General features: G+C 42.1%; 1 protein-coding gene across 2 annotated transcripts; it reads left to right on the forward strand.

Moving 5' to 3' along the window:
• Positions 1-804: 804 nt before the first annotated feature.
• Positions 805-19,711, forward strand: zmp:0000001174 (retinoic acid-induced protein 2). Of its 2 annotated transcripts, none has more exons than XM_063015933.1 (2): positions 805-1,030; positions 17,772-19,711. In XM_063015933.1, exon 2 carries the CDS (start codon positions 17,866-17,868, stop codon positions 19,576-19,578), a length of 1,713 nt encoding a protein of 570 aa, XP_062872003.1. In that variant the 5' UTR covers positions 805-1,030; positions 17,772-17,865; the 3' UTR covers positions 19,579-19,711. The 2 variants fall into 2 exon arrangements, with proteins under 2 accessions (XP_062872003.1, XP_062872004.1); XM_063015934.1 differs by lacking the exon at positions 805-1,030 and adding an exon at positions 13,639-13,709.
• Positions 19,712-20,797: the final 1,086 nt, after the last annotated feature.

Below are 20,797 nucleotides of genomic sequence, written 5' to 3' on the forward strand. Positions count from 1 at the left end.
TTTTTTAACCATAAATATAGTTTCAAATATGGTATATATTGATGCCACATTAGAAAATCACTCTAGACTCAATCTAAACAATTTAACTGCTTAGTACAAAAAATGTGCTTTAAAATATTTTCAAATTGAATCTAAATAAATGCACACGTGTTTTAGTGGGAACAATAATTACCAAATAAGATCATTAAGATAAGACCATTAAACTATGTTTTTTTATAACTAGTTTTTATAACTAGTATGCTATTTTATGGCATCAGATTTGCACAAAAGCATCATATGGTGCACTTTGTCTTATTGGACTCATTTAAAATCTTGAGAAATATTTTTAAGGGAATTTAATGCTACAATTCATTTTATACAGAAACATGGTCTTACCATCTGCACCAGCAGTGATAACAACACACACACACACACACACACACACACATTGTGTCTTTTTGTTTTACATCCTTATATATCCATGTTGAATATTAAGGCCATACATACCAAGAGTTAAAACTGCTCATAAGTAACACTTTCAAGCCTTAATCAAACTATGATCCCACTGCTTAGCGATGTATGTGATTAAAACACCAAAACCTAAATAGTAGGGCTGCCAGTATGGCATAAGTCTGAGTCTGCTTTAAAATGTGAATCTGATGCAGAAATGAGCCGCTTGGCCTTCCATACGTGAGCACCCCAGAGCCAGAGCCGGTGGGGGAAGAGGGGGGAGGGGATCGGCTCTTCTGTCACACGGCTCCGTTCTTCTTCTGGAGGGGTGAATAAAGAGGAGAGAGAGGCTGTCAGCTCTTCTATAGGAGAACACAGAGACCCAGGAGCTCCTGACCATCTGCTGAGCTTTATTCTGGAATAACAACCCGCCATAGCTGCAAAGCTCGAAGATTTAATCATGTGTGTTTGTGTATCGACTCTGTTCTGCAAGGAAAACAGATCCAGCTCATCCATGTGAGGGGAAACATCCAGAAATAATGCGGGATTAAACCCAGACCAGGCTCGAACCCATCCCAATAATCTGTGGCTTTATACAAAGGTAAGATCTATTTTCAGCTTCTGTCTTTTGGATGAATTGTAACAGTCCTGGTATGAATATCGATTCACATACTGTCCTAATAAATATGATGCACAGTAATATTCCACACCAGGCTGCTATTATTAGGTGTTGAGCAGTAAAATACAGATGTTGGGTTTAGTACACATTTATTTATCAACCCCTATGTTGAATAGTGTCATACTTTAATAAATGTGTGTTAAACCCGACGGTATAATCGCTTAAACCGATATATTGTGCTGCTGCTGGTATTGGTGGTGGTACACAGGTGCGCACTTTTAAACTGGCAGTGAGAGATTTCTGTAATGACACTGAAACCAATCATGAAAGCCATGCCACCTACACTGAGGCCAAACTAATATTCAGTCTGGTTTGGTTTTATTAAATATACCTTCAGTGCGTAAATCCACTACAAAATTGCACACACAACGCTTTTGACTTTATACCTATCAATATGAACCAAACATTGCCTATATATTATATATTCAGGCATAAATAAATATACAGTAGTGGAAAGTGTATCCAGACTCCACAAACTATTGACATCTGTACTTTGTTTGCAATTACAGCTTCAAAACATCTATAGTTTAAAGAAGAAGCATGGTGGTATAATTTTGACCCATTTCTCTTGGTGCATTGTCTGTAATTTTCCAGCTTCACAAGGGTCCATGTGATGAATTTGCATTTTTGGAATTCTTTATGCACACTTAGTGGAGTTTAGGTTTTGTCTTAATGTGGCTTTATGGTTGTTTTATTTAAGTGTAATAGGTTCTTACATGTAATGTCTCAGTGCAGCCCCATCACACCCCCGTACTTCACTGTGGATTTGGTGTTTATTAAGTCATTTTTAGTAACCACTTCATACAGACCAGGTTTAATGTAGGTTTGATACCATTTAAAAACATTAAATGCAAGGCAGGACTAAACTCAAACCCTGAACAGTCGTTCCCAACACACAGGCAATGTAGAGATGCAGTTTGAAGCCAATTAACGTACAACATTATTTGTGAGGTGTTGTAAGAATGTATTCATATGACAGCCAGTCAAACAGCACATCCTACAAACAGACAAAATCTTACAAATTACAACCCGAAAACTTAAATTTGATTTACATTTAGTTTCTATCTTTCAACATTCATAAAAATAAAGGTGCCTGATAAAATACTATTTATGGTGATACCACGGGAGAATAAATTTGGCTCCCTAAAAGAAACTTTCGATGGATGGACCTTTAACATGTATTTAAAGGTGTCACAAGACATATACTGAGGACTTAACTGGGGACCCGAATATGGTTCTACATTTTTAAGAGGGGAAGCAGCTTACAAATGAGCTAAACTATTAAATAGGGGCCCAACAGAGCCTGGTTTTTCAGTGTAAACAAGGTCTAGGACTAACCTCCTGTTTTTGTTACAGCAGGTGCTTTTTCTTCCAATATATCACTGATAAATGGTTCTAAAGTAAACACATGACCTGAACTGCACTGAATGATTTCTTTTGGATGCTCTCATTGGGGGTCGCCACAGAGGATCATTTATCCATATATTTAATAGGCACAGTTGTTATGCTGAATGCTTTTCCTGAAGCAACCATACTGTTTATCCAGGCTTGGGACCAGCACTAAGGGTGCACTGATATGTGTCCCCACAATCTGTGTTTTTGTGAGCCCAGCCTGGGATTCAAGCCATGGAATGCAGGCACTGCTGTTAGTGGCAGTATGTCTCAAACCATTATGCCACACAAGCTCACGGGTTAAGGATACACTATGTGGCCAAAAGTATGTGGATATCCCTCTAAATTATTGAGTTCAGTTGTTTCAGTGACATCCAAAGCTAAACACAATTTATTGTCAAATAATAAATTAACCAAACTAGAAATCATGTTAAATAATATATATATATTCGTTATGCATATACTTATACTTCTTTTGTAAGACTTTTGTACTGTTCTGATTTCTGACCCTCTCAGCATATTGTGCCTATAATTATGGCTTATGTGTAAGGCTAAATCATTTGCATATGTGGTTCCTGTGTAGTTCCTCAGAAACTGAAGCGAGTGTGGATAAAGCGATGCTCTCTCTCAGCTCAGTTCCAGCAAAGTTTAAAAATAATCCCTGCAGGAAGGACAGCCCTTCAAAAGCCTGAATTTTAATGAAATAGTTTTGCAGTTTTGCAGAAATAGTTTTGGTAATTTTTTTATAGGGATTAGAGGAACCCTACTGTACTGCACCACTGCCAGTGGGGTCATGAAGGGGTTAAATGGTCTCCATAGTAATTGCTGTCCTGAGAGTTCATCAGAGGTCGATCTCTGCTTTATGGGCTCATTTGCACATTTTTGTAAAGCATTAGTTCTTGCTTCGTTAAACCGAGCAGAAAGACTTGTTGATATGAATCTCAGTGATGTGTTTTGTGTGTGATATTTTGATGGGATGCTCTTAACCTGTTGACTAATGACGTTATTAAACGAGGAGGCTTCTATGTGCTCATTTAATATTGTCCTAATGAAAAACTAGATCTTCACGGATTGAAAATTGTACCTGTTCTCAGCCCCCCACCCTCCACTAAGCCTCCTAATGACAGTTATAATTTTGGGAGCTTTTATGAAATGCACAGTACATCGAACCTGGAGGTGAATGAAGTACAACAGCCAAAAAAAACACTTCTCTCATGGTACAGTAGGCACAGGCTCACTTAACCTGGACAAGTGTCTGAACAGATAAATCTTAATTGCTTTTATGACACATCATGGTCTTGTCTGCCTGTGGTGACCCTCAGTGTGGCCGTCTACTGTCGTAGCTCATCTGCTTCAAGGTTCAGTGTGTTGTGCATTGTGAAATGCTTTTCTGCTCATCAGTGTTCTCCACGTTGTGGAAATCGAAGTGACTAGACAAGTGTCTGAAGAGATAAATGTTAACGGGAGTGGTACCACACGCCCTCAAATCAAACAAAGGCGTGTAGGCTCCAGACGAGCGGTGCCGATGATGCTGTAGCATGAAGGACTCAACACTGACATTTTCATCTGTGTGATAAACAATAAATACAGAGAATTGAAGAGTGTGATGAGAAAGCATAGTTAAGAAAACAAAAGCATCAAGATTTGAAGAACATCAAAGAACATTCTGTGTAGATACACTTCTGGTAGCTGGCATGGACACTATTTGATTGAGGATCTATGTGGCTAACATTTGGTACACACAGGCTTCATAACTCGAGAATTCATCACCAACAGCTACAACAGGCTATTCTGAAGCATGGATTTGTTTTAGTTTCCTCAGGCTCGGCTCTGCTGTTATGCTCCGTGGTATGTGTTGTGTTGTTTTGACGCTGTTTGGCGCGGCCTGTTTTAGAAAGGAGAAGTAAAATGTGGAAGCTATTACAGTGGAGATTGCAGGATGTGGAATGTTCACCCGTCTTCTAAGCTGGCACTTTTACATTCCATATGTGCCAACCATGTGCCAGGGCTATCCATCAAATAGCCACATGGGCACTGTGCTCAGAGGTGAGCTCATATACTAACATCGTCAGTTCTGCTTTGCAGCTTGTTATATTTCCATCCAGAAACTTGTGATTTTCCTGCCTGGTTCTTTTTTTTATTTTTGCCTGTTTGTCTCCAAGTTTCGTCATACTTGGTTGCAGCCCACTGGGCGAATCACTCAACGAGCTACCAGTCTGCTAGGGTGAGGAGTAGAACTTGCTTTTTTAAAGACACACAATTACACATGTTTACATAAAACATATGGGATGCCATCAATTCAACAACAGCAGGGCCAATTATGCTATCTTGAACTACAGAGTACAGATGCCTATGGCTGTGTGGGTTCCAAACTCATTATCTGCTAACAATAGGGGGAAATCTTAAAGAATTACGTTCTGCAGGGGCCCCTGTGTGAGGAAAAGTCTTTAATTAACTCTCTATGTGTAAGGTGAATGAATGAGTGAATGAGTGTGTAATAACCATGCTTTGAAAGCCGTGCTATCTATGATGTATACACATCTGGTGTGCCATGTTCCTGGTATATAGTCTGTGAGTATTTTACTGGCATGGTTTTAATCATTGATTACTTATTTCCCTAGAGGGAAGGTTTACTGTAAATCAATAGTAATGTCTTCAACTGATTAATTAATAGTATATTTTCGTTTTGATGTGTGGCCACATCCATGTTGACAATGTTGCTCAAGTCAGCGCAACTCATATTGCTGTATGGTTCATATGAATAATCTAAATTGATGATAAATTGAAATTAATCAAGTGATATAAATCATTATTCACACGCTATGGGCCTTACTGTCACCGGATATCCTCCCAATGCTGGACCGCGCTCTTTACCTTCACCATTTGTTTGTTTGTTTATTAGGATTTTAACGTCATATTTTACACTTTGGTTACATTCATGACAGGAACGGTAGTTACTCATTACACAAGATTCATCAGTTCACAAGGTTATATCGAACAGACAATTTAGTGTCTCCAATGCACCTCACTTGCACGTCTTTGGACTGTGGGAGGAAACCCAGAACACCCGGAGTAAACCCACGCAGACACAGGGAGAACATGCAAACTCCACACAAAAAGGACCCGGACTGCCCCACCTGGGGAGCGAACCCTGGACCTTCTTGCTGTGAGGCAGCAGTGCTACCCACTTAGCCACCGTGCCGCCCCCTTCAACATTTCACAGGGCCAGTGATAGCTCAGTGGTTAAGGTACTGGACTAGTAAACAGAAGATTGCCGGTTCAAGCCCTGTCACCACCAAGTTGCCACTGTTGGGTCCCTGAGCAAGGCCCTTAACCCTCAATTGCTCATTGTGTAAGTCGCTTTGGATAAAAGCATCTGCTAAATGCTGAAAATGTAAATGTAAATGTAAAACATTTAAACACCAACCCAGAAAAGATATGTTGGAAAATTGGTGTTTTATCCAACCTCCAGTTCCAGAAAGTTGTAATATGTACAGTGTATCACAAAAGTGAGTACACCCCTCACATTTCTGCAGATATTGAAGTATATCTTTTCATGGGACAACACTGACAAAATGACACTTTGACACAATGAAAAGTAGTCTGTGTGCAGCTTATATAACAGTGTAAATTTATTCTTCCCTCAAAATAACTAAATATACAGCCATTAATGTCTAAACCACCGGCAACAAAAGTGAGTACACCCCTAAGAGACTACACCCCTAAATGTCCAAATTGAGCACTGCTTGTCATTTTCCCTCCAAAATGTCATGTGATTTGTTAGTGTTACTAGGTCTCAGGTGTGCATAGGGAGCAGGTGTGTTCAATTTAGTAGTACAGCTCTCACACTCTCTCATACTGGTCACTGAAAGTTCCAACATGGCACCTCATGGCAAAGAACTCTCTGAGGATCTTAAAAGACGAATTGTTGCGCTACATGAAGATGGCCAAGGCTACAAGAAGATTGCCAACACCCTGAAACTGAGCTGCAGCACAGTGGCCAAGATCATCCAGCGTTTTAAAAGAGCAGAGTCCACTCAGAACAGACCTCGCGTTGGTCGTCCAAAGAAGCTGAGTGCACGTGCTCAGCGTCACATCCAACTGCTGTCTTTGAAAGATAGGCGCAGGAGTGCTGTCAGCATTGCTGCAGAGATTGAAAAGGTGGGGGGTCAGCCTGTCAGTGCTCAGACCATACGCCGCACACTACATCAAATTGGTCTGCATGGCTGTCACCCCAGAAGGAAGCCTCTTCTGAAGTCTCTACACAAGAAAGCCCGCAAACAGTTTGCTGAAGACATGTCAACAAAGGACATGGATTACTGGAACCATGTCCTATGGTCTGATGAGACCAAGATTAATTTGTTTGGTTCAGATGGTCTCAAGCATGTGTGGCGGCAATCAGGTGAGGAGTACAAAGATAAGTGTGTCATGCCTACAGTCAAGCATGGTGGTGGGAATGCCATGGTCTGGGGCTGCATGAGTGCAGCAGGTGTTGGGGAGTTACATTTCATTGAGGGACACATGAACTCCAATATGTACTGTGAAATACTGAAGCAGAGCATGATCCCCTCCCTCCGGAAACTGGGTCGCAGGGCAGTGTTCCAGCATGATAATGACCCCAAACACACCTCTAAGACAACCACTGCTTTATTGAAGAGGCTGAGGGTAAAGGTGATGGACTGGCCAAGCATGTCTCCAGACCTAAACCCAATAGAACATCTTTGGGGCATCCTCAAGCGGAAGGTGGAGGAGCGTAAAGTCTCGAATATCCGACAGCTCCGTGATGTCGTCATGGAGGAGTGGAAAAGCATTCCAGTGGCAACCTGTGAAGCTCTGGTAAACTTCATGCCCAGGAGAGTTAAGGCAGTTCTGGGAAATAATGGTGGCCACACAAAATATTGACACTTCAGGAACTTTCACTAAGGGGTGTACTCACTTTTGTTGCCGGTGGTTTAGACATTAATGGCTGTATATTGAGTTATTTTGAGGGAAGAATACATTTACACTGTTATATAAGCTGCACACAGACTACTTTTCATTGTGTCAAAGTGTCATTTTGTCAGTGTTGTCCCATGAAAAGATATACTTAAATATCTGCAGAAATGTGAGGGGTGTACTCACTTTTGTGATACACTGTATGTGAAATACATTGAAGATCATAGGTTCAGGTGGCCCAATACCTTAATGAAGATACATTATGTGATAGTGGTGGGGTCGTAATGTTAGAGTATTAGAGTATTAATAATGTTGAATTGTTTTGATGTTAACTATTCGTAGTGTACCATTTTTTTCTGTGTCCATTCCACTGTATTAATTCAGCTCTGGTGCTGCACTTTGACCTTGTTGTCATAACAATAGGGTAGAGTTTCGGTGCTTGAGGACCGTTTGCGGTGATGATAACTGATGTGCAGGGATGGTCCGTCCCACTGTCACACTGAGCAGATCCCAGATCACATTACCTCATATTTAATTAAAGGGTCCCTCCTTCGGGAGCGTATTTATAGGCCCTGCAGGCCTCATCAGGAATGGGGTGTGATCAGAGGAGGCTTTATCTAAATCAACTTGGGCAGGAAGGCAGGACACGGTCCAAGATGTTAGGGAGCCAACAGTAATAGTTTTAACCAGGCTGACTTAAACTATGTGTAAATATTTATTAGAGGAACAAGACCCACGATTAACCCTTGAAGCTACTTACTCAAAGAAGCCAAGCATTCCTATTTATACTGTGCATGAGGAGGAACGTAAGTCAGCAGAACAATTCAACAATTTATTCAACAGTTTGACTAGTAGTATAATACTATATGTATTAACAAAAGTATTGGGACACGCTTTCTAATTACTAAATTCTAATTATTGAATTATTGATTTAAGGAAACTCCAGCAACCTGTACAGATCTCTGACCTTAGCCCCACTGAACAGCTTTGGTATGAACTAGAAAATCAGTTAAGTCTTTCTTGACCACCATCAGTGCCCAGCCACACAAATGCTGTCATCTTTTGACTGAATAGGCACAAATTCCTACAGACTTCCTACTTCAAAGTCTTGTGAGAAGCCTTCTCTAAAGAGTGACTGTTGTTATAGCTGACAAGATCAGATCGAAGTCACTCTATTTTAATATTTTTTGTTTCTTAAATAGGTTGTCCAACAAGCTTACGGTCAGGTGTTCAAATACTTTGGCCATCTGGACATCCCTCCTACTAATCTAAAAGATCCCTCCGATTGACCAGCCTCACAGGAAATGCAATAAAGGCCATCATTTCCATTAAGAACATGGCCAACTATTCACCCCTGGACCTCTGGCCCTGGATGGCCGTGGCATCATTAGGATTACAACTCACAACCTGTCAGTTTAACCACTGAACAGCCCTAGCTCTGTTTTGATGTGCAATAGTTCAAATCAGGTGTAAATCTGACTCTAGATCATCCCTGCAGTGATGTAGGATCTGCAGTAGAAGTGCTGTCGGATCTGTTTTATCATTGTGATGTCGAGGACTGTAAAGATCGTTGCTCATTAGCATTCTGCTCAGGGAGGCAGAGGTTCATGCTGATGCATTTTTCATAAAGACTCTGAAACAGCCACCTCTGTATCTTCACTGTAATGATTAACTCTCTACATGCAACTGCATGTGACCAGATTCAGCCTTCACTGTCTAACTCTAATGTCTAATGTTTTGACTGCAAAAGTTATCCACACACTGACGTACATCCACCCATCCCTGACCTTCTTCATCTCACCACAAATTCATTCCTGCGTTTAACCCAAACACTTCTCTCCCAATGACGTGTGTCCCGCCAGTCCTCCCGGCTCTGTGTTCTTGATAGTGCTTCTGTTTATCTCGACCTCCGCTTTTGATTGGCTAAGCTGTACGCAGAGCCACTGCTGAGGCCTTGAGCTCCAGACAAACATGCTATTCACTGGCTAGATAAGATGCCAGCTTGTGCACCTCGTCCTGCTGTTCATGAGTCCTTGAAGTAAAGCAGTGTCACTGAAGCCAACACAGATCTATTCACATCAGCATGGGCTTTCAAACAGAAACAGTTTACTGTCCAAGAATGGTAGCAAGTCGCTGCGTAGCCCTACCATACAGGAAGTGAGATCAGGCTTCTGCCTAGTTTTGTGTTACTGGCCGCATTTGTAGACCAGTTTTATGCCTACTTATTCAAGAAACTTTAAAACATTTACATTTACGTTAAAGGCATTTAGCAGATGCTATTATCCAAAGACTTACAGTACTGTGACTGTATATTGTCTAAGCAATTGAGGGTTAAGGGCCTTGCTCAAGGGCCAAACAGTGGCAACCTGGCAGAGGTGGGGCTTGAACTAGGGCACTGAGAATGTCCTGATCCACTTCCAGCTTCCAATACTGGCCTTAAATTCCTGTATAATAGCAGAGTTGATATTTAGTTCATGGTACCTTTTTCAACAGCATTTCAGTCCAGCATTACAGTTACTCCTAAGTGCTTTTTTTTATCTCATGGTACAGTAAATAGAGACAGCAAAGAAGAACGAAGCACTTTAGCTTAGCAAATGGCAGAACAGCAGCTCTGTACTAGTGAGTGAGTTTAAGTTCTCATGTAAACCGCATATAAGAAATCTGATTACATTTACATGATTAGCATTTAGCAGAGGCTTTTATCCAAACCGACTTAAAGTATTGTGACAGTATACAGTCTGTGTAATTGAGGGTTAAGGGTCTTTCTCAGGGGCCCAACAGTGACAGCCTGGCAGTGGTGGGGCTTGAACAAGCAACCTTTTGATTACTATTCCTGTACTTAAATGCTAGGCTATAATTTATGGAGATCCAGATTTGGAGACCCTGAGCCTGTTAACATGCACACTTACAATTCGGTATACTCAGGTTTTAAAGCTAATCCGGCGGTCATAACAAAGGTACACTCCGATATTTGAAATTGATTTTAATTATTCCCAGTTCAAGTAGTCAGCTGGATCAGGTGTGTTTGAGAAGAAGAAAATCACAGACCTGTGCAGGGCAGTAGCTCTTCTCTGCAGTGAGACGTTTGTGGCCAGGAGCAGTGAGCACATTGGCACTGACTTCTGGATGGAAATGAGGACATTCCAGTCTCCATATTTAATCAAGCCATGCCAGATAGACTTGGGTGTCTGTAAGCTGTGTATACTCCAGGTTTCCTCAGTAAGGTCCTCTTCCAAATGCACTGGCTGATGAAATAGAACAGAAAAGCTTAGGGAATTTGTGAAGTAAAAAGTTACATTTTGGATTTTTTTTATGCTTCATGTTGGACAATTTGGAGTTAATTGTTGACTTTTGCTGATGGTTCAAAACAATGTTGTAAGGTGTACAAACAATTCCTCCTTGATTTCATGTAAATTGTTCAGAATATTGCACTGTTGTATACAAATATTAGCTTTTTTTGTTTGTTTACATTTTTCTTGGTTTAGCTGCACATTTTATACAGTAATAATTGTTTAAAGCTTTTCTACTTTTATTAAATTATTGAAGTTCTGTCTCACTGCACATGATGTCAGTTATGAAAACTAGTTGGGGGTGCCCAGGTGGCGCAGCAGGATATTCCACTAGCACACCAGCGCCGAAATTCTGAACTCCTTGGTTCGAAACTTGGTGTTGCCTCCGGTCGACTGGGTGCCATCTAGCGGGCATAATTGGCAGTGCCTGCAGCAAACACTGTTCTGCTGGGGCGGGATGACCGGACTATGTGGGTGGGGTCTTCAAACGCTGTGTAAGGACCCTGATTGGCAGATAGAGAGGTGCCTGTGCAGACTGCATGGGTGAAAAAGGGTTCTGCTAAGGGCTGCGGGCGGGTCGGAGGAGGCGTGAGCAGCAATATACCCACCTCGACTGCAATCAGGGATCCCCCAGCAGCGGAAGACAGATTGACTACACTAAATTGGGAGAAAATGCAGAAATAAAATAGAAAAAAAAATCTAGTTGGTACCACTGGCATGGACAGTGTGATTATGATGGGTTCCAGTGTGGCCTGCCCAGTGTATTTTTACATGCTTTTACAATCTGACTGGTCACGTCCACTCCACTAAGACAGAAAGAGGTGGCACAGTGGCGCAAGATGCTAAATGGGCATGCAGTCAGGCCACTTGGAGCTACTAAAATTGCCCTAAGTGTGAGTGTATGTCCTGTGATGGACTGGTGACCTGTCCAGGACAGTTTTTTACCCAGTGAATTAGACCCGCTACAACACTGACCAGGATAAAGTGGCCCCCGGAGGAAACCCACACAGACACAGGAAGAACATGCAACCTCATACAGAAAAGATCCTGATCGCCCAGCTGGAAAATCAAACACAGGCCTTCCTGGCCTGGTCACTGGCCACTGTGCCGCCCAAAATCAAGCAGTCACCTTGAAGTTCTTGAGGAACATTAAGCTACAAGCTAAGACCAAAAAAAGACAAGGGTGTGTTTAGTTGCAGTAATTTCTGCTAAAGGTGGAGCCTTTATTTATTTCATGGCTTTCAGGAGCTTAAATCTTTAATCGTGATGAATAAGCAATAACAGGCAATCAGAGGGAACGAAAACCAACAGCTTTGTTAGTCTCCAGTTTATACATGGAGATGCTGTATATGGATGTTTGACAGTCAGTGGAAGCGTCATTAATCACCGCACTGATGTCATCGCAGCAGGATTGTAAACTTTGTGTCAGTGATGAAACATTTGCTGTCAGCCATTTACAAATCACAGTTATTGCTGTGGAGGGAAACGTGCTGCATGTGATCACGTGCACTATTAGTAACAGAGTCATGTTCACAGACAGAAATACTCCGCTTCATCACCGCAGCAGCTGGGGGTTATGAATTGGCAATCCCAGCATGCAACACCGAAGATTGATTTCTAGGCCTGCCGTCGACATGGCAACGCTCTCGTGGACGGAGCAGAAAATTGTTACCAAATTGTGACTGTTCCATTTTCTCCGTCTGAAATGGACTCGGCCGTTAGTCTGAGAGACGAGCTTTTGAAACAGGATCTGTATGAACATTTCTGTTGTTTGTTTATCAGTTCTACTGAAGAGCGAGAGAGCTGTTATGGAAGCAACAGATGGCCAAAAATACTATTAAATGCTAAACACTGCATGGCTTTAAGTTTGACAAAATCAATCAATCCTTCTCTCGGACTGACACTATTTCAACTGACCCTCGACCCCCTAACACACTCGCCAGCTTCTCTCCACTCACCACTGATGAGGTTGCACAGCTTCTCTCATCCAGCAATCCCACTACATGCACACTTGACCCTATACCATCTACCATGCTCAAGAGACATCACACAGAACCTAATCCCCTTTATAACACCAGTTATTAACAACTCCCTGACATCAGATGTTGTCTCTAAAGCTTTAAAAAAAACACAGATCATCCCCCTTCTTAAGAAACCTACACTAGACACCACAAACATTAACAACTACACACCAATTTCCCTCTTTTCTATCCAAAATTTCTGAATACGCTGTCTATAACCAACTCTCTTTCACTAAGAATGACCTCCATGATCCATAGTTTTTAGAAAACGACTACAGGAACTTGCTTTCATCCAGCCACAAGAGTTAAAAAGGTCAGTCCATGTTCTGCATTCCAGTTTATTCCAAGCAGCCCGTGGTTAAGATCGTATCTTTTGAGTAGATTAGTGCAGTTCTTTCACATCAGACTTGGCAAACCTTTTCTTTAAAGGTCTGTTAAATCGGGAAAGCGCCTCCCCGAACTGTTGCCACAAATAAGAAGTTATCTAGAATATCATTGTATGCTTCTTAGGTTTTTTGGCTTCATAACTGCCAGATTTTAAACTGGACAAAACACTCTAAGCATTTTTTACTAGCACTTAACATCACGTCTATGTTTTATTTTTCTATGCCTCATCTTCCGAACACAAAGTAGTAAGAGTGGCATGGTGGCTCGGTGGGAAGGGCAGTTGTAGCCCAGTGGTTAGAGTACTGGACTAGTAATCGAAAGGTCGCTGGTTCATGCCCCACCACTGACAGGTTGCCACTGTTGGGCCCTTGAGCAAGGCCCTTAACCCTCAATTGCTTGAACAATGTAATGTCATAGTACTTTAAGTCGCTTTGGATAAATTAAATGCTGAAAATTTTAATGTAGGACTGTTGCCTCACAGTGAGAGGTCCTGGTTTTGATTTCCAGGTGGATCGGATGGGGATATGAGTGGAAGACATGACTGAAGCCCTGCAGTGGATTGGCATTCTGTCCATGGTATTCCCGCCTTTTGCCCAGTGTTTCCTGGTGAAACCGGACCTGCCCTAGATAAACTGGTTGATGAAAATTAAATGAAAATAAAAAAGACAAGTGTTCTACTGAAAGATGGGCATATCTAAAACAGTACATAAGCTTTTATTTTTGGGCAGTACTGTTCATTAAACATAAACCCTTAATGTAAAAACAAAAGTGTTTATGCAATTTCATTTTAGCTGAGCAAGCAGAAGCTTTGGGACAAACAAATTTAAAACCAAACAAAGTGGATTTAAGTTAGTATTTCCTTCCCAACTATTTGCATGTAGTTACTGCTCCAAGACTAATGGGGTGATCTGAGTTCACATCAGGAAAACATCATTAAGAGTTAGGTGGCTGCATAGGTTTCCTTCCACAACCAAGTAACATTCCAGCATTTGGATTGGACTGGATTTTCTAAATAAACTGAGTTTGTTTGTTTGTTTATTAGGATTTTAACATCACGTTTTACACTTTTGGTTACATTCATGACAGGAACGGTAGTTATTAATTACACTAGGTTCATCAGTTCACAAAGTTATATTGAGCACAGTCATGAACAATTTAGTATCTCCAATTTACCTCACTTGCATGTCTTTGGACTGTGGGAGGAAACCGGAGCACCCAGAGGAAACCCACACGGACACGAGGAGAACATGCAAACTCCACACACAAAGGACCCGGACCGCCCCACCTGGGGATCGAGCCCAGGACTTTCTTGCTGTGAGGTGACAGTGCTACCCACTTAGCCACAGTGCTGCCCAAATAAACTGAGTAAGAGTGTGAATCCTCAGCATGAACTAGCATCCCGGTCTGGTTGCGTGTTTGTCTTGCACGTAGTGTTTAGGCACAGGACCCACCTCAACCCTGATCTGGATTAACTTGTTGCTGAAGATGAATGAATGAATGAATGAATGAATGACAGGACTTTACAGCAGTTTAGTAAAGAAAGTCGTGTTTTGTAATGAAATGTTTCCTTGATAAGCAGCTGCTGCCCTGAGCTCGACCTTTCAGCCAGTGTGGTGGGGAAGTGTGTTCAGGGGAAGTGGGTTCATGGGAGGGGGGCTGGAAAACCACATACTGTATTTCCTACACAAAATAATCAGAAAACTGCAAGAAACCTGGGAGACGTATATGACACATCTACATTAGTCAGTTTATTTTTTGAATAAGTAGCATAGCTTCCAGTGGTGAAGCAGTTTATGTTCCAGTAGGTAGGATGTGGTTGGATTGCTTATTTTAAATCAAATAGTTTATGACTGAGTAGCGCTGATAAACAGTCTCATCATCTAGTATAAATGCATGACATGAAACTCAGTGATGTGTTTGGTATTTGAAGAATCATTATCAAACTCGACAGAAAACCAGCATCTAAAAATTTGGCACAGGTTGCACCCCTAGCAGTCAGACACAAGCGCTGAGGTGAACAGCTGTACACATTTAAAAAGTGTGTCAACATGCAGTGCTTTTGTATCTTTCCTGTCTCTACCTCTTTCTTCCTCTGTGCCTCTCCTCACCCCTCCACACGCTCTCATCATTTGCGCCTGCCAGCGAGAGGTCAGCTTGAGAGTACTGCCAGCATTCTGTGTAATAAACTCCACGCTGTCTGGCTCATAAACAAATAAAACGAGGCTCTCTTCCAGCTAATTTCATCAAATTCCTCCCTCTCTCCTCCCTCACACACAATTGAAGCCATTCCCCTCAGTGAGGCATTCCTGATCTGTTTAGACTCTCCCTTGGAGCCTCTCGTGCGTGCACCGTCTGTTTCCATGAGTCCTCTCTGTGCCATGAAATTATCACACATCCACACTCCGTTCCATACCTCAGGTCGACCTAATTAGAACCTGAGTAGTAGAACATCTGTATCAGAAAACTGGAATGGTGTTTTCTATTAATGGTCACAAACAGCACCAAATCTGCTTGCTTCAGTTTGTCAACAACAACAGAACCTAATTGTACTTTGGGGCAAGACTGAGGTCAGGAACAAAAGTACTACACAGCCTTACCCTCACACCATGGGGTTTCATTCAGACAGATGAAAAAAAAACAGAAAGTGTCATTCCACATAAGAAATGATGTATGGTACTAAACACATATACACACAGTCGAGTCACATTATTATGACCACCAGCTAATATCCAGAGTAACCGCCATGTGCAGCCTCAGGTCGGCTTAATTAGAACCTATAAGTAGTGTAACATCTCTATCAGAAAACTGGAATGGTGTTTTCTATTAAATGTCACAAACAGCACCAAATCTGCTTGCTTCAGTTTGGTAAAAACAACAGAACCTAATGTTACTCTGGGGCAAGTACTACATGGCCTTACCCCCACAGCCTGGGCTTATACTTAGACAGATGAAAAAAACCAGAAAGTGTCATTCCACATAAGAAATGATGTATGGTACTAAACACATACATACACAGTCGAGTCACATTATAATGACCACCGGCTAATATCCAGAGTAACCGCTGTGTGCAGCACGGGCTGGGAGTGACTCAATAAGGTCCTGGTAGGTTGTCACAGGTATCTGGAGCCATGCTGACTGCAGTGCATCCCACAGCTGCTGGAGGGCGCATGGGGGAGGATCCACAGAGCAAACACGACTATCGAATTGGTCCCACAGATGCTCAATTGAGTTCAAGTCTGGGGAATTAGGGGAATTTAGTCTTGGTCATTTTCTTTCAACCAATGTCGGACATTTCATAGCATGCTAACAGCAACATTCCCTCACTCTGGTCACTGCAACGCCGTGAGGTTGCCAAGGTGATGCTAGGCTCCTCCCACCAGAAGTACAGAAATCTCATCTGCAGCAGCGTTCAAACCCCCTCAAAACATCTTCTCCAGCTGACTCAGAACTGTGCCACATGTTTGGTGTTTCCTATCTTTGTAAATGTGTATTTTATTTATTTCTTGCTTAGTAAATGTGTATTTTATTTATTTCTTGCTTAGTAAATGTGTATTTTATTTATTTCTTGCCTAGTAAATGTGTATTTTATTTATTTATTGCTTAGTAAATGTGTATTTTATTTATTTCTTGCCTAGTAAATGTGTATTTTATTTATTTCTTGCTTAGTAAATGTGTATTTTATTTATTTATTGCTAAATGTGTATTTTATTTATTTCTTGCTTAGTAAATGTGTATTTTATTTATTTCTTGCTTAGTAAATGTGTATTTTATTTATTTATTGCTTAGTAAATGTGTATTTTATTTATTTATTGCCTAGTAAATGTGTATTTTATTTATTTCTTGCTTAGTAAATGTGTATTTTATTTATTTATTGCTAAATGTGTATTTTATTTTTTTTGCTTAGTAAATGTGTATTTTATTTATTTTGCTTAGATTTTCTATATTCTTATTGTACAGTGTCCTTGGGTGTCATGAAAGGCGCTTTTCAAATAAAATAAATTATTATTAAATTATTTCTAGCGGTGTGACATGTTGCATTGTCTTGCTGGAAGATTCCATCTACCCCAGGGAAGGCAATTTTACTCTTTGTGCTTTTACCCATGACCACAACGAGGGATATATGTGCAGACAGCCTATTGCACACCTTATATACCCACCAGGTCGAAAGTAGGATGTGATCATAATAATGTGACTCGACTGTATGTATACATCCATCCATCCATCCATTATCTTCCGCTTATCCGGGGTTCGGGTCGCGGGGGCAGCAACCTAAGTAGAGAAACCCAGACCTCTCTCTCCCCAGCCACCTCTTCCAGCTCAACTGGGGGGATTCCGAGGCGTTCCCAGGCCAGCTGGGAGATATGTATTTTTTTATCTGTGTATGTAAATACACATTTGTTCTAACAGAGTGGACTGTTATCCTTGGACTGTTGTTTTAAACTAGAGTAGGAAAATGTTTACTGTGGAAACACATCTGTAAGTCGCTCTGGATAAGAGCGTCTGCTAAATGCTGAAAACATGAATGTAAACATTATTAATCATTAGAGTTTCTTATAGTTTCTGTTGTTTACATCCAATTATATCTGTATGTTATTCTATAAACAGCTAATAGTTTTGTTTTATTGCTTTATCTTACAGGCTTGGTGCCTCTGGTCTTTACTGAAATATGAAAAAACACATATGAAGTCTGATGCCCACATCACCTGAAGCCGGCTAACAAATAAAAACTGTGATGGACCCCCCACACAAAGACTTAGCACCACAAGACATGGCAAACCCTCAGGAAGTCTGCAACAGCTCTGTAAGCGGAGGTGATGGCACTGGCAAAATCGAGAAGGACACCAGTACAGCAATCCCAGATGAGACGTGGACTGTCACTTCTCCCATCATGACCAAGAGGTCCGTCTCTCCACTTTTAACCATTCAAGCCACACCCATGGTGGCCCCGGCTACAGAAACTTCCGGAGGGGTTTCTCTTAAAGTGGCAACCACGGTCTTTCAGCCCATCTGTTTGGGTGAGAGTCCAGTTATGCTGCCCATCCTAACAGGCACAGCAGCTCCTCAGGTTGGGCAGGCTGGAACTACCCCATACCTGATGACCAGCCAGGGTCCACTGTCCCTACCCCTGGTTCTAGAACAGCAGGTGCTGCAACACCTGAGCCCACAGCTGCTTCAGCAGACTACCTGCCCAGCTCTTACACTGCAAAACAACATGTTGTGCCAGAACCAGTCAGTCACTCTTGGGCCTCTCCCTTCCCTGGACCAGAAAGGTGCTGGACCAGTCCTGGATGCCAGTCTGCTGACTCTTCTCCAGAACCCAAACTTTGCTGCTATGTTGCAGGATCTTTTTCCTGGCCAGGCTAATACCTCACCTAATTATCATCAAGTGACATCACCACAGGCAGATCCATTCTCAACTACTTTTCTCCCCCCTCCTCCACTTCTACAACAATATAGTTCTCCACTTGCCCCACTTGTGCCTCCAGCCACCCTGCTCGTCCCCTATCCAGTTGTCATTCCCCTGCCAGTTCCACTTCCTATTCCAATTCCCATTCCAGTCCCAGTGTCTGCTTGCAAGGATTCCAAGGTAGACACTGAACCATTAAAACCTGCCAGCTCTATCAGTAAGGGCACTCAAACAACTATGGATGGCTTCTCCTGTACTATAGCGATTCCCAGTAAGGACATGGCAACCCAACAACCACTCATTTCATACCATTCCTCACCAGTGGTGACAGATGGGGAAGTGCTAGACTTGTCACTTAAGGCACCCCAATCTCAGCAAGTGCACACTGGAAGTTCCCAGGAAGTACAACAGTTTCAGCAAGACAGTGTTCTTGACTTATCGGTTTCCAGTGAGAGGAAGCCATGCATCCAGTCTGGTAGTATCCATGGGTCTCCAGTATTTGACCGAGAAAGAGCTTGTATCACTAGACAAGATGTCTGTAATGGGGCTTTAACTCTAGGTGTCTTAAGACCAGTCAATTGCACTCCTCAATTGGACTCCAAACTACTAAGCGGTTTAGCATCTTTAGAGTTTAGCCGACAGCACAAGTGGGTGGTGGACAGCAACGGCGGTGGTTCAGTCACCAGTTCAGTACACGATGCTGCACTTGGAGGCAGTAGGAATATTGAGATTGTCAGCACTTCCCAGACAGCCAAGGTTATTGTAGCTGTAAAGGATGCAATGCCTGCCATCTTCTGTGGCAAACTTAAAGGTCTGTCCGGAGTCTCCACGAAGAACTTCTCTATTAAGTGTGATGCCAATCAGCGGGGGTATGCTGCACTTCCCAGGGCCCAAGGAGACCAGCGAGGGGACTCTAGTGACGCATTTAAAAAAGGTCCCAAAAACCGAGCGATTAAAGTAAAGAAGGTCAGCTCCCAGGAGATTCACATTCTGCCCTTAAAGAAGCAGCGTCTGGCAGCGTTTCTGCCAAGGAAGTAATAAAGACTCGGGTATGGATTGTTTAAGGGAGGGGATGCCTGTGGTAACACAGAGTGCAAAAGCATGAGGGATGACGTCGAACAGAGATACAGAGTGAGAAAGGGAATAGGGTTTTGTTGACACTCCTGGTGTTCCTGGCAGAAATAAGACCTCGACAATCTCTGTACTGTCGAGACAATTTAGATTGCTTCTGGTTGCTGGTTGGCATCTGATCCTTTCATTATGATGAGACCAGCAATTGATAAAACACAAATTCCCAGCACTCGATTGCATTTCAACAGTTCGTTTCCCTGAAAACTAGTTCACATGGATGCATTTCATGGATGCGTTTCCGGCACACGTCCTCATACATAATTCACAGGACATCTCCAATGTAAATGTCAATTAATATGCATAAGCCCAGTTCAGAGACCACGCCAGCTGCCAGGAACAGATCAGTTCTGGATTCCTCATGCGCTGGCAATTTTATCTCTGTTAGTTCAGTTCATACAAATACATTCGGCACAGGATTTTGATGAGAAATTTGACGAGAGCAGCCCTGCTTGGGTAGTGCGTGACCTCTGTGTTTTGCCCTCTTAGCAGGGAATCGCTTTATTAATCAGTGGATCAGCTAAGCGGAGCATCCGTTTTGATAGGGGGTGGGGCTGGCGGTTAACACAGCGGGCTAATAATGACTTGGCAAAGCGGACGTCTCCGTTTTATTAGCTTTGATGATGAGCAGAAATGGTTGCCAGTGGCAACGAAGCACAGTGTTCATCACTCTTCATTTTGGTGAATCTCATCCTAATCTCATCTGCTGCTATCTCAATTAAAACTAAGTAATCACCAGGCTAGTGCGGAGCGACAGCAAATGGGATTTAAATGGATTAGAAATGTTGTTTGTGGTCCAAACACAGACACAAATTTGCATATTTATTATTTCAGGTCCAAACACACACAGCATATGAAGTATTACCTACCGGTGGTTGTTATTGCACTATATCTGTTCCTGTATTTATGTGGTAGTTACTTCATCACTAGCTTCCAGTTTAATCACACACATGCTCTGTAAACAGAACCGGTAAATGAAGCTGTGTTTATATTGGCCCCAGTGCATTCAGCTGTGTACATGAAAAACACTTTCTACAGTTTAATAGTAAGAATGGGCATTTTATTTAATTACCTGCTTTATCCTGGTCAAGGTTGTGGAACCACTGGGCACAAGGCAGGAACAGACTGG

This window comes from Trichomycterus rosablanca, chromosome 19 (genome assembly GCF_030014385.1).
Source record: "Trichomycterus rosablanca isolate fTriRos1 chromosome 19, fTriRos1.hap1, whole genome shotgun sequence".
Classification (NCBI taxonomy): domain Eukaryota; kingdom Metazoa; phylum Chordata; class Actinopteri; order Siluriformes; family Trichomycteridae; genus Trichomycterus; species Trichomycterus rosablanca.